The sequence below is a fragment of the Crocuta crocuta genome, unplaced genomic scaffold, assembly GCF_008692635.1.
Source record: "Crocuta crocuta isolate KB4526 unplaced genomic scaffold, BGI_CrCroc_1.0 scaffold83, whole genome shotgun sequence".
Lineage (NCBI taxonomy): Eukaryota > Metazoa > Chordata > Mammalia > Carnivora > Hyaenidae > Crocuta > Crocuta crocuta.
In genome coordinates, this window is record NW_027529638.1 from 3,300,703 (window position 1) to 3,312,557 (window position 11,855).

At 36.3% G+C, this 11,855-nt stretch overlaps 1 protein-coding gene across 1 annotated transcript in view; it reads left to right on the top strand.

Annotated features, from left to right (window-relative positions):
- SMARCAD1 (SNF2 related chromatin remodeling ATPase with DExD box 1) overlaps positions 1-11,855 on the top strand; it is a 79,150-nt gene that overhangs the window by 25,045 nt on the left and 42,250 nt on the right. The window contains exons 5-6 of the mRNA XM_077762322.1: positions 317-383; positions 5,931-6,034. Coding sequence (XP_077618448.1) covers positions 317-383; positions 5,931-6,034 — 171 coding nt within the window. The remainder of the gene's footprint in view (positions 1-316; positions 384-5,930; positions 6,035-11,855) is intronic.

The window sequence follows — 11,855 nt, forward strand, 5'->3', positions numbered from 1 at the left end:
CAGAGTTGTGGTTTATTTGACAATAAACAAAAAAGGAATAATACAGATGTCTACAAGTATCCCTCTTTCCTCTCTCCCTCTTTCTCTCTCTTTCTTTGCCTGGACACACATATAAATGGGGAGTTTTTAAGGCTTCAATGTAGAACCTTGCAAATTAAAACATAAAAATAACAAAATCTTGGATATACTGTATGTATGTATTTCATCAACAGTGATGATAAATCTAACAACATTGTAAGAAATGCTTACATTGTACAGACTTGTGAAAGACTTTTTAAAGCGTTCTTTTTCAAACCATCTTTTCTTGTTCTATTAGTTGATTGAATCAACAAGCACTATGGATGGAGCAATTGCTGCTGCCTTGCTGATGTTTGGTGATGCAGGTATGCCTGGCTTAGTTTCCACCCATGTGTATTTATTAGTTATATAATAATAATAAATATCTTCACATTTTTAATACTGCTCTACAATTTACTAAACACATTCATGAATTCTTACAGGATCCTTATGAGTTACTAATAGCTTCAGTTTTTTTAAATAAAGAAACTGAAGCTTAAGAAGGTTAAGTGACTTACCTGAGGTCATACAGCTATTTGGGAATCACATTTTCTAGGTTGATTTTTTTTTTTTCTTCCCTAGGGAGGGGGCAGGTTTTCATTGGTAATTTTGCTTGTTTTCTACAGATCAAATCTCGTAACAGTGAAGTTTTGGAAGGTATATTTTCTTTCTTTCTCAAGTGTCCTTTCTAATTGCATTGTGGTTTTATTTACAGGTCTACAAATCTGAGTCAGTAGGAACATAATGTCTTGTGGAAAGTCCTAGCTGGTAATCAGCATTCCTTCATTTAGTAAATATTTATGCTATGTTCCAGGCTTGGGATACAAAAATAAATGCTTTTGAAGGAGCTTACAGTATAAAAGCACCTCCAATTTCTTTAAGCAAATACTGTATTTTCTTCCTAACTTGTATATACCAAACCAGTAAAAATAACCTATACTCCCAGTACCATAAAAGTACTTAAGTAATGAAGACGAACCCACACTCCCATTAATCGCCCTTGAATTTGCTTTGTATCATTTTCAACTTTTCCTATGCTTGTCCCCACCACTGTACAATGCACGCGCACACACACACACGCTTTAAATTAGGAAATGTAACAATAGTATTGGTTTGCTTATTTGAAAAAATCATTTGATAATTTTTCATGGGTAACTCATCAGAACAAGCAGATTTATCCATCTTTTAAATATGGCTCATAACATTCTTCTGTAACAGCCTGTAAGATTGGTATATTAGTTATTTCTCTGTTAATTAGCATTTATATTTTTATTATCTTATTATAGTACTAAAGTAAATAGTCTTATAAGGAAATCTTTATGTTATTTCTATAGGCTAAATTTCAAACTGGGATGCTGAATCAAAAAATATACACTACTTAATATCTACTTCCATGTTACTTTTTTGAAGGTTGTGCTAATTTATTTTTTCATTAATATTGTGTGAATAAGTGCCTATTTCCCTCTCTCCCAAGTAGATTTTGCTGGCGTGCATTCCAAAGATGATATTGTTTCATCCATGTGAAATATTTTAATTCTTTCATTCTTTCCAATCTGAGTAAGGGAATAGTATTGTGTTGTGTGGGTGCTAACTGCATAGAATGTTAAGATTCTTCCTTTTCTTCCACTTCCTAGCTGTGTGACCTTGGGCAGTGTTGCCTAACTCTTCTGTGTTTCTGTTTCCTTAGGAGCAAAATAGTGTAATAATAGTACTGATGTCATAGCTTGTTGTGAAGAAGTGATACTGTATATTTCTTATGTAGTGTGTGGCACATAATAAGTTCCTAGTAAATGTTAGCAGTTATTTATTTGCAGGGGCCATCTGATAGAAAATGGTACAGGAGAAGATTGATAGCTCCCTCATTACTATAGCTCTAGCACTTACTTTCAAAGTTCCTGAAAAATGGTACACATAATGAACATTTCTTGAGTTGCAAAATGGATTGGAAAATTTTACATATTCTTATAATACCTCAATAGTTCATAATCTTTTCAAATTTGTAGAAAAACTTTATTCCATAGTAGTGCCTAATATTTTTTCTCTTGAGCAACTTATATCATTCAACTTATTTATTAATTTAACAGATACTGTGCACTTAGTACTAGTGCGAGATGTTGTGTTAGGCATTGAGGTTACATATGGAAACAAAATGGACAAAACCTTTGCCTTCATGGAGTTTACAGTCCACATTAAATGTGAACTTCCTTTGAGTTTTTTTCTTCTCATTCTTGCACTATACATTGATATTTCTTTTTTTAAAAAATATTTTCAAGTGGAAAGTTAGAAGAAAATAAGAAATCAGGGTTTTCTTGGTTTTTAAGTAAACTTCCATGCTTCGTCTTAGAATGGAATGCACAGTCATATCAGTCATCTTCATCTTTAGCACATTACACTTCTCAGGTGTTGGAATGACACCAACGTAAGGTAGCCCTCCAGTATACGATATCAACAGGAAACTGATTTGGATATATTAAGACCGTTTTCCCTGAAAAGGCCTTCTTTTTTTTTTTTTAATGTACCAATAAAACTTTATTTATAAAATAAATAGGCCAGATTTTGCCTGCAGGCCATAGTTTTCCAACTCCTGCACTCGAGAGAAACTGAGTACAATGATCAGGATGGAAGTCAGGCAACAAAAACAAATATGAACAGATGTCTACTACACATATAATGTAGTATAGATATGCCTGCTTTTCTGGGTCTCTGAATCATCTCCTCCTTTATCATGAGAATCTTTTTTTTTTTTTTTTACAAATAGTTTTTTGTCAGATTAGTTTCCACGTAACACTCAGTGCTCATCCCCACAAGTGTCCTCCTCCATGCCCATCCCCCCTCTCCCCCACATCCATCAGTCCTCAGTTTTTGTCAGCATTCAAGAGTCTCTCATGGTTTGCCTCTCTCCCTTTCCCCCACCATTTCCCCCCTTCTTCTCTCCCTTGTTCCTCCGTCAAGTTCCTCCTAATCCTCCTATACGTGCAAACATCTGATATTTGTCCTTCTCTGCCTAACTTATTTCGCTTAGCATAACACCCTCAAGGTCCATCCATGTTGCTACACATGGCCAGATTTCATTGTTTCTCATTGTGAAAAGGCCTTCTTAAATATATGTAAGAGATTTTGGACAGTTCTATGCATCATGATGATGGATGTTGGTTTTAGCACAAGTTATAATCTTCTTATAGATAATAACTCCTATATTAAACAATAGGTACCTTTTATTCATTGCTTTCTGAAAGTTTTCATTTACGAACACTAGGTGACATATATGTATGCATAATACACATGTGTGTATATATATACATATATATGTCTCCAGCGTTTTTATCCTATTTTAAAAGGTAAAAATATGAACTGTATTGATGTTGTCCAGAGTCTGTCTAGCTGTTCCTTCTACTTCTCTGTGTTTGTATAAAAATAAGCAAAACATTCTTAATGTGATTGTGATCCTATTATATTTGTTGCTTTGTAACCTTTTCAATAATTAGAGACATCTTTCCATGTTTATTTTATAAAAGTCTACCTAATTTATAACAGTGGAATTTATGAGTATATTCTAATTTGTTTAATATCTTGGGTTTTAGACAGTTTGTGAGAGTTCTTGTATGTATACGTGAGCACACATTTCCGTCAGTTCTGTGGGATAAATTCCTAAGAGAAGGAATTGTTGGACTAAACTATACACATATCTAGAATTCTGAGGTGTGTTATTTAGATTGCCTTCCAGAAGGGCTAGAGCAATGCATAACATTTAAAAGTGCCTTTATGCCTGTGGTCTGCTAGGGTCTGTCTGTTTACTATTTGTTAATGGATGAAAAATAATGGTATTTTAAAGTTTTACTTGCTTTTAATTATTAATTAAGTTGAGTATTCTTTCATTTTTTTTCCTGCTGAACTGCTAATATGTGTTCTTTGTCTATTTTCTTTTTATAGTTTTCATGTTTTATTTTTTATTGTTAAATACTGAACTTAGATGAAATTTATTTTCATCTGAGGTATAAGGAATAATTTTAATTTTAACTTTTTTTTTCTGAAATTTATGGTGAGTGCCCCCAGTAAAAGATGAGAAGTATGAAGCACAATTTGGAAGTGATATTTAGAATAGAATATTAACTTGTTTTCTTTAGATATATGCACAAACTTTTTTTTTTTACTGAAGTACAGTTAACACATAGTGTTATATTAGTTTTAGGTGTACAAAAAGTGATTCCATAACTATATGCTATACTCACCACAAGTGAGAACATGTCCCCACAGCACAGGGAAGATAGTCTATAGTAGCGTTGTATGGTGGCAGATGGTAGCTGCACTTGGGCTGAGGATAACATACAGATAAATGCAAACTGTTTAATTAATAATTATAGAGATAGATGTAGGTAACAACGTTGTGTACTGTTATGTAATATTTTTGCAGTCAGATTGTAGATTTGCATTTTCTCCCTATCTTATTTGCAAATTTTTTGCCTGTGGCCTTTTTAAATACATGTAAATATTTGGTGTCATAATATTAACAAAAAGGAAGGATGTATAAACATGTTTAAGGTTGAATAATCCTTTATTGACAAAACAAAGCTCTTATTTTTTCAGGAAAGAAACATATCGAGGTGACCTGGCATAAATCATGTCGTTTGAAGCTTTTATTTCCAGACATAGAATATGACTAACAGTGCTCACCCCACCCCAGCAAATATAATTGTGATGATCCCTTTTTAAAGTGGATGCTTGGAATTACTCGGTGTCTGCAGAATGCACATTTACTTTATGGAACAAATTAGAAGACAAAAGTTTAAACATTTACATGGAAATTAGACTTTAAAATGTTGATAACATTTCCTTTTTTGTTATAACCATATTATAAAGTTTTCAGGCTTACAACTTAAAAGCTGTCATGTTTGTATTTAGTTTGAATATTGCACTTCTACAAGTTTTATTTCTAACAGCATAATTAGGGTACTGATGTAATGAATACTGTACTTTTGTAAGCTCAAACAGATGCCTTCACGTTAGCACAGCAGTATGTCTAAGGAATTGGCTTTATGAAAGTAAAAGTATATAAGAAATAGATAAATATCTTCAAACTACTAATACATAATATAGCTTCCTTTTTTTTTTAGCATTTTAGTTTAAGTAATCTCCACACTCAACGTGGAACTTGAACTCAGCAACCCCAAGATCAAGAGTCACCTGTTCTACCAGCTGAGCCAGCCAGGCACCCCTGTGATAAAGCTTTTTTAAGATCATATAGTTTGAGTTTTTCTTTCAGTTATGGCAGAATATGTAAATTTTCTAACACTGTTATAGCCTGTATGTTACACTCTCTTGTTTTTAGGTTAAGAGCATTAATCGCTTGAGCTGTCTTTATTTCACTTCCTCCTCATTTATTAAATGAGACTGTTACCTACCTTGTAAGTTGATTGTGGAAAATAAGTGAAGCAACAGTTTCTAAAAGCCCTTTGCAAAGCCTGGTACATAGTAAACAATTATTGGTATTAGTGATGGTATTCAATAAGCTACACAGATAGGGCTCAACTTTTTTTCACTGCTAAACACTCAGTCATTGAGGAGAACTCTTTCCTTTCAGTATTGCTTTGTAGAAGGACCATTCAGTTTAGCGATGCTGTTATTAAATAATGATGGTTTACAAATAACATCATTAGAGTGATTTATACTTTTGAAAGACTGGTAAGAATCTCTGTTCACTTTTCCTTTAATTCAGTTGACATTTATTGAGTTTACATGATAATGTAGAAGAAATAACATTGGGCCTGATGTCAGAGAACTATCTACACATGTTCATTATAACTTTTTTACTTTTGTTTAACATTGATGCTTCTTATAATACTTGTGCAAACTTTGATTGTGCCTCTCCATTTTAGAAGGTGGTGGACCCAGGAAAAGAAAATTATCTTCTTCTTCAGAGCCATATGAGGAAGATGAGTTTAATGATGATCAGTCTATAAAGAAGAAAAGACTGGATCATGTAAGTTACATTTGAATTAAAGTATCAAAATCAGCTATTAGACACAGAGTATGTTGAATCTATGGATATCAGACCTAAATGCATCCAGATGAATTAGACTTCTCTCTCACAGCCAGATCAGAAGCTGTTGGCATTTCATTTATGACTGTGCTTTCTTTTTAATTTATCTGGTACTAATTATCTCTGAGTTATAAAATTAAATTATTAAAATATTCTAGTGGTACGATAAAGTAACTTTTGGGGAAGGGAAAATATCCTTTTTTAAAAAAATGTTTATTTTGGGAGACAGAGAGAAAGAGAGTGCGGGGGGTGGGGGTGGGGGTGGAGGAGAATCTAAAGCAGCCTCCGCGCTGTCAGTGCAGAGCCTGATGTGATGATCAAACTCACGAACCTGGAGATCATGGCCTGAGCCGAAACCAAGAGTTGGACTGTTAACCGACTGAGCCACCCAGGCACCCTGAAAATATACTTTTAATATATGGTTGAACCAGCACCCTTTCCTCCTTCCCCAGGGCAGCTAATTATAATTCTTCTAGATGGACTCTTAATAACTTAAAACTACTTATCTAAAAATAATCATGGTTTTGTTTTTATTAGGTTATTCTATAGTTTTCCAATAACTTTTAAGAATAGAACTATTGAGGCCTCCCAGTGAAACCAGACATGGTCCTCCCTGTCTGCATTCAAGACAACACAGTTTCTTTTTGGTAATAAAAATCCATCACCCCCAACTAGTATAGTAACTTACTTACTTACTTATCTGTAACTCAATGGTAAAAGAAGCATTGGTAGCTAGGTGGCAATCTCTACCCTAATTTAATGAGATAATTGTTATGTCCCTGCATGGAAGCATTCTTTTCTTGAGAACTAATACTAATAGGAAGTTAAAAATTCTGTGAGTGGGTTTTAGGTATGAGGAATAGCTATAGTATAAGAGACTAAGCCTACATCTTAGTTTACAAATCTATATATAATGGCTGGGGGGGAAGTAGCATCAAATCGATTGCTGATTCAAAGCATTTACTTTGCTTGTACATCCTATTGAACAACAAATCAGTCTTAGGTGTTCTCTATAGTTCACGTGCTAAATTTTCACTAAGCAATACTGCTGTTCTCTAAGCCCCTTCTATGTTTTGAGGCACGTGGTGAAATCACTGGACATGAATTCAGTGGTGCACTTTTCTTAGCGACCTGGTCAAGAACATTGTGGTATCATTAGTGTACTGTGTGAATTAGGCTTATTTTTTTATTTATTTTTGTTAATTTTTTTTGATGTTTATTTTTGAGAGAGAGAGAGAAACAGAGCATGAGGGGGGCAGGAACAGAGAGAGAGGGACACAGAATCCAAAGCGAGCTCCAGGCTCCAAGCTGCCAGCACAGAGCCCGACATGGGGCTCAAACTCATGAACTTTGAGATCATGACCTGAGCCAAAGTTGAACGCTTAACCAACTGAGCCACCCAGGTACCTCTCAGTTAGGTTTTCTATCTATCTGTGGTATGTTAGTTGCTATGGGTGCCATAACACAGTAGCACAAACTGGCTTAACCAATACAAATGTATTGTATCACAGTTTTGGAAGCTGGTGTGTCAGAAGAGTTGGTTTCTTCTGAAGGCTTTCCATTTGTCTTTGTTCCTGATGGTATGCTGGAACTTTGACATTCCTTGACTTGTAGATCCTTGTCTTCATTGTCACATTGCATGCTCCTTGTGGGCATGTCTGTCTCTAAATTTCCCCTTTTGTGTAAGAACGCCAGTTGGTAGATTAGGATTCATCCTAATTTTAACTTGATTATGTCAGTAAAACGCTATCTCCAAATAAACACATTCTGAGGTACTAGTTGTTACTCATTACGTGAATTTTGGAAGGACGTAGTTCAACCCACAACTGGTATTGCCAGAAGTGGGTAGATAGGAAAGGCATCTTAGAGTAGATTTCTGTTACTGTCCCTTCCATGATGAAAGGGGTCTAGTATAATCCTCTTGCCACCAGACAATTGATTGACTCTCCCAAAAAATAGTGCTATTGTGGAAACTCGTTGGTGCTCTTGGCAGGTCAGGTATTTGTTGGTAATGGAAGTCAGATAAATCTTGGTGTGGAACTGTCTTGTTAACCTGTATACACAGCCTCTATTCATGTTGCCATGGCCATTTGTTTATAGACCCAGGGAGCAAGCATTCAAGAGGCTTTGTTGTTATTGGTGTTCACAAAGTAGATCATCTTGTTTTCTTCATTACTAAAAATTTCCTTTGTAGTAGATGCACTTTGCTGAACATTCTCAAGGAAAACGGTTGCTCTTGCATTCTGTTCTCAGAAAAAGTCCTGCGAAGTTCAACAGTGTACCTCTTTCCCAGACTTCTGGTCATCAGTCTTCTACTCTTACTCTTCTCCTCATCTCCTGTCCGTAACGTATTATAGCTTTCTACCCCTGGCCGCCTCTTTTTCTACAAAATGGATGGTAAGATGTACTGCCCAAACCTCTCTTAAATGAAGTTAAATCACTCAACCTTGTTTGTTTACATCACTTTGGGCTTCTTCTAACAGTATGTGAATCGTTGAAAACCAAGTTCAAGATTTCCCCCTCACTTTATCTGATCATAAAGAATTCCCCAAATGCCATAAATCCTGTTTGAAGGAGCAGGAGCAGTAACGCAGAAGTAGGTACCATGGGAGCCTGGGACAGCTGCACAGGCAGCTTATTTGTTCCTCCTGAACCTGCTCAAGTTCAGTTTCAGATCTCCCATTTTAACTTGATGATGAGTTGCTGCTGTTTATGCTCAGGTTTAAGGTTGGTGGATCAGATAACCAGATCACATAACTCAAGTTTCATGGTCACTTGATGTCCCATGGCCAACTGTTCTGTTCCTATCAGGACCCCTTTCAAGCCAACAATTTTTTCACAAAAAGAGATCAGTGCCTTCTACTTTCATTAAATCTTTTTTTTTTTAATGTTTGTTTGTTTGCTTATTACGAGAGCGAGCGAGACAGAACCTGTCTCGAGACAGAACTTGAGCATGGAAGAGCGAGACAGAAAGAGGGAGGCACAGAATCTGAAGCGGGTTTCAGGCTCTGAGCTGTCAGCACAGAGCCTGACGTGGAGCTTGAACCCACAAGCCATGAGATCATGACCTGAGCTGAAGTCGGACGCTTAACTGACTGAGCCACCCAAGCACCCCAAGTCCCTCTGCTTTTAAAGTGTGAATTTATTTGTGTAGTAGATATATTAAACACCAATTTTAGTATAATCAAATTTTATGTTATTTATGTGCAGTGCTGTTCGTGAGCAATACCAGGTGAACACAGAACACTGCACCCAGCTGCACTGAGCCACATAGAATACATAAAATGCACACACCCCAGACCTGTGCTGGCTGCCACATTTCACCGTGCTTATTTCCCCACAAGGCTGTGTTCTACTGTTCTTTGAGATTGGCGAACTTTTCTATTGGGGAAAAAAGCACCCATTCAACATCCCAAACATATTAAGCAATTTCATTAAAAAATATCAGGCAATATGTACAGAAGAAAAGTTTTAAGTACTGAGGAAAAGCTTGAGACAGATGTTTAGGAAGAGCTCAGAACAGGTGCTGTGTCCTGAGCAGCAGGCGTAAAGGGATCTGTGGAGCATCAGAGACAGCACCACAAAATAATATGGCTGGACCATCATCAGATATTGGGAGATCAGGATAGGCACAAAATATAGACGAAAAGGAAAGATTGTTGAGCATTTGTATTAAAGATAAAAGTGAAAAGATTAGGAATGACCTTTTCCATACAGATATTTTCATGCAAAGGCTTTTAGAGAAAAGAAGTGTATACTGTGGAAATAGCTTCTTTTGGTGCCAATAGTGGTTGCTTTAGTAGTTTGAAACAGTGCTACAAATTCCTGAGCCATCAGCTGTCACACAAAGCCTTGAGTGTAGATGGAAAGCTCCAGAAGCATTTTACAACTACGATATAGAAGTAAACTGAAGAAAGCAACTATACATTGAATTCAACTCAATTTTCATGAAACATATCTGTTATGAATGCATGCCTCACAGATCCCAAATCTGAAAGACATAAAATAGGAGTTAAGGCTTTGAACGATAGCATTACTGTGCTGTTTCCCACTAGTGCCAGATAGAGACTCAGAGCTGAAACCAGTAGTAGTTTATCACAGACCAAACTAAGCTGAGCCTTTTAAAAGAAATAAGTCAGCCTTAGAGTTAACTACCAGTACAGGAAAAATGGATGGAGCACCCAAATCTGCAATATTTTACTTAATTCTTTTCTGCTGTAGGAGGATTATTGCAAAAACAAAACCAGAAAGACTTAAAAACTCCTATAATGCCTATCAATTCCTATCAAGCCTATCTCTCTACAAAAATTGAACTCAGCCCCATTTTTTCCTGCTTTTTCCTCAAAAAATCACCTGAGATAGCCCTGTGATACGTGTACGATTATAGCATTTATGGCTTACTATTTAATGTGAGCATTTAAGACACTGATTGCTATTATTGAAAGTGAGAATGCGGATGTGGTTATAGAATTTTGGAATAGATTTAACATCAGAGTTTCATTCGTTCCATTGTTTACGACCCAGAGTGACAAGAGCGTTTGCATTATGTGTGGTGGAAAACCCTCCTTGACTTGATTTGCAATTTTGAAAGATTTGATTCTTATAGAGAAATTTGTAAAACTCGGCAAAAGGTGTGTTGATTTAGGAAAGTGGGTTGGTCTTGAGGAAGTAGGTGGAGATGTTGAAGAGATAGGGTCCCGCTGATGATCGGACCACAGAACTCTTGTAGTAATTTGCTGCTGATAGCCATGCGGATATAGGGGGTAATGATGATAATGATGGTGAAGACTCAATAAGGCTACACCATGACAGCTTAACACAGCATGTTGTCAGATGTGGTAAGTGTTCCTGAAAACAGCTGTACTGGTTTGAAGATACTGGCTTTAATGATGACTATAGTAAGAGTCATAGCACCCAGTTGCCTTAAGAACCATTCAGACAGCATTAGTATGAGAGTAGGAGGCTAGCAAAGGAGCAGAAATGTATGTTTATTTTATAATTTATTATTTATATTCTCAGCCAGTATAGCAGAGATAACACAAGGACAGTGAGCCATGGTGTTCCAGAGCTGGCGTTGAGAAATGTTCAGATAACCTTTTTTCGACCACTTCACAGTAACTCACAAGCTGCAATCCTTCCAGTGATAACACCCCCAAGCAAACTTCAGTTCACATTTATTGTGGTATTTATGTACTTCGTAACCATTTAAAGTGTGAAATTGTGCTATCCTGTTTTAAGGGTCCTTTCTATGTTGTTAATGTGTCACTGCTGAAGTTTTTGAATGTTGTGCCTCTAACACGAGTTTTTGAAACTGTAGTTTATTTTCCTGATTTTGCACAGTGCAGTAATTTTGGAAAAGGCATATATTATATTGAAGCAGAACAGACGAGTTTTCAGCAGAAGGATACCTGACCTTGCTTCAAAAGCTTATGGGTCTCTGCTGTGATTTTCCTATTGGGGCTTTCTAGAGACTTCATACAGCATGCTTCTCAGCCACAGATTCTTTCAGAATCATTGCATCTACTCATTGGTAGTGAAGCCCAAGGGGCAGAGCACCTCGTGCCGTATCCTGGGCCTGCTAGAGAGCCTTCTCAGTCTTGGCCTCATTCGTACATAAACAGATTAAGCAGTGCACACCATAATGAAGAATACCCTGCCTCCAGGAAGCAAAGGGGCCGACCGATTGTTCTGCTTCTTTTTAGAGTTACACAGTATGTAACCTTTTTCTTTCTCTCTTTTTCTTTTTTTTTTTTTTTTTTTT